At 59.7% G+C, this 1,470-nt stretch overlaps 1 protein-coding gene across 1 annotated transcript in view; it reads left to right on the forward strand.

The window, feature by feature from the left end:
* The window catches only part of SHE (Src homology 2 domain containing E), an 18,931-nt gene that overhangs the window by 3,896 nt on the left and 13,565 nt on the right, over positions 1-1,470 (forward strand). The window contains exon 2 of the mRNA XM_011366531.2: positions 683-876. Coding sequence (XP_011364833.1) covers positions 683-876 — 194 coding nt within the window. The remainder of the gene's footprint in view (positions 1-682; positions 877-1,470) is intronic.

A 1,470-nucleotide genomic window follows, 5' to 3' on the forward strand; every position in this document is an offset into this window, starting at 1 on the left:
TGTCGGTTTCGTTCTGTCCGCAGTTTGGGGGCGTGATTGGATGCGACAGTCCCGCTTCGTTCAGCGCGACCCCCTTACAGATGTGGTTTAACTTCCACATCCAGGACGGTCGCAAAGCTAGACCGTAACTTTAATCCCTCTTGAGCATAAGAATGGTGACCTCTCAACTGTGTACGGACGGATTTCAAAGCTCCGGGCCCGGGTCGGCCAGCCCCTCCCCCGCGCCCCCTTGTCCGCTGCTGTGGAAGCGCCATCACTCCGCAGGTCCCCGCAGTAAAAGGCCCCTCTGGCTTCTCTGCCACCCCCGGGTTACTGCCCTTCCCTCCAGCGCGGGACTGTGTGTCGCCCCGCAGACACGGGGCCCTAACGGGGCTCGGAGCGGGACCAGGGAGTGACAGACCCGCCCAGCGTGAGGCAGTTAAAAGAAGTGTGAACACGTGGAGACCCACTCCGATCTCAGAGACGAGCTGGGTGTGTGCTCGTGTTAACCTCACTCTTTGTGAAAAAGGGAGAGGGAGGTGCTCAAGCCCAGCGCCGGGTCCTGCCAGGCCGGCACTTCCTGTCGCGAGAACGTTGATTTTCTCTTGCCCACGCTTCGGACGTGCAGCCGCCAGCACAGACCACGAGGGTCTGCACGGGGCGCTTTCGTTCATTCCTCCACTCTTTCCACAGCCGTTTACAGGCGCCTCCCGGCGCCAGGCCCCGAGGGGGCGGGGGGAATGTGGACAGACGGCCGAGGACAGACAGCCAAGGACCCAGCTGGTGCAGACACTAGTCAGTGGTCCGCCTGTCGGACTGGATCGTGAGCACCTCGCGGCCCAGGGCCGCAGGTCCCACTTCCTGGTCCTCGCTGGGCGCTGGGATGCAGGACCCACGGTGGGCGAGGAGTGAGTGGTGACCAGTCCTGGTCATCGCTCGATGTCTGTGTTTCTTAGGCCATCTCTTCGCAGGCGGAGGGCTCCTATCCTGGCGGCCCCTCTCCCTGCTCATCTAAGCTCTTCCCGCCAGCTGCAGGGCTCCACTGTGAGCTTCTGGAAAATGTAACCAGAGGTTGTGGGGCGGGGCTCAGGGCTTCCTTCCCGAGAAGGGTCCCCTGACCTCCCACGTTGTCACCCAGCTGCTGCAGAGCAGAAGTACGATGCACTCCCCACTTGTCCAGGCCCCTGCATATTTTTGGAAGGAGAGGTGCTTTCTGACATATAGCAGTCAAAACTCCATGTGGTCGTGGCCCGTGAGGACCAGTCTGCCTGTGAATTATCGGACCTAGAATTCACACGGTACTGTTCATTGCCGACCTGCCTGTTCAGCTGCTTATTATGAAGCCTTTCTCTTTAGCGCTGTTACAAGTTCCTTGTGGACAAAAAAAACAGGTCTTGGTCTCCGATTCCCTAGCCAGTGCTGGTGGACGCTGCGTGACTTACTGCGACCATATTGCTCAGCTGGTTGGCAGTTGAAAGACCAAGATCATGA

The sequence above is a fragment of the Pteropus vampyrus genome, unplaced genomic scaffold (genome assembly GCF_000151845.1).
Source record: "Pteropus vampyrus isolate Shadow unplaced genomic scaffold, Pvam_2.0 Scaffold124, whole genome shotgun sequence".
Taxonomy (NCBI): domain Eukaryota; kingdom Metazoa; phylum Chordata; class Mammalia; order Chiroptera; family Pteropodidae; genus Pteropus; species Pteropus vampyrus.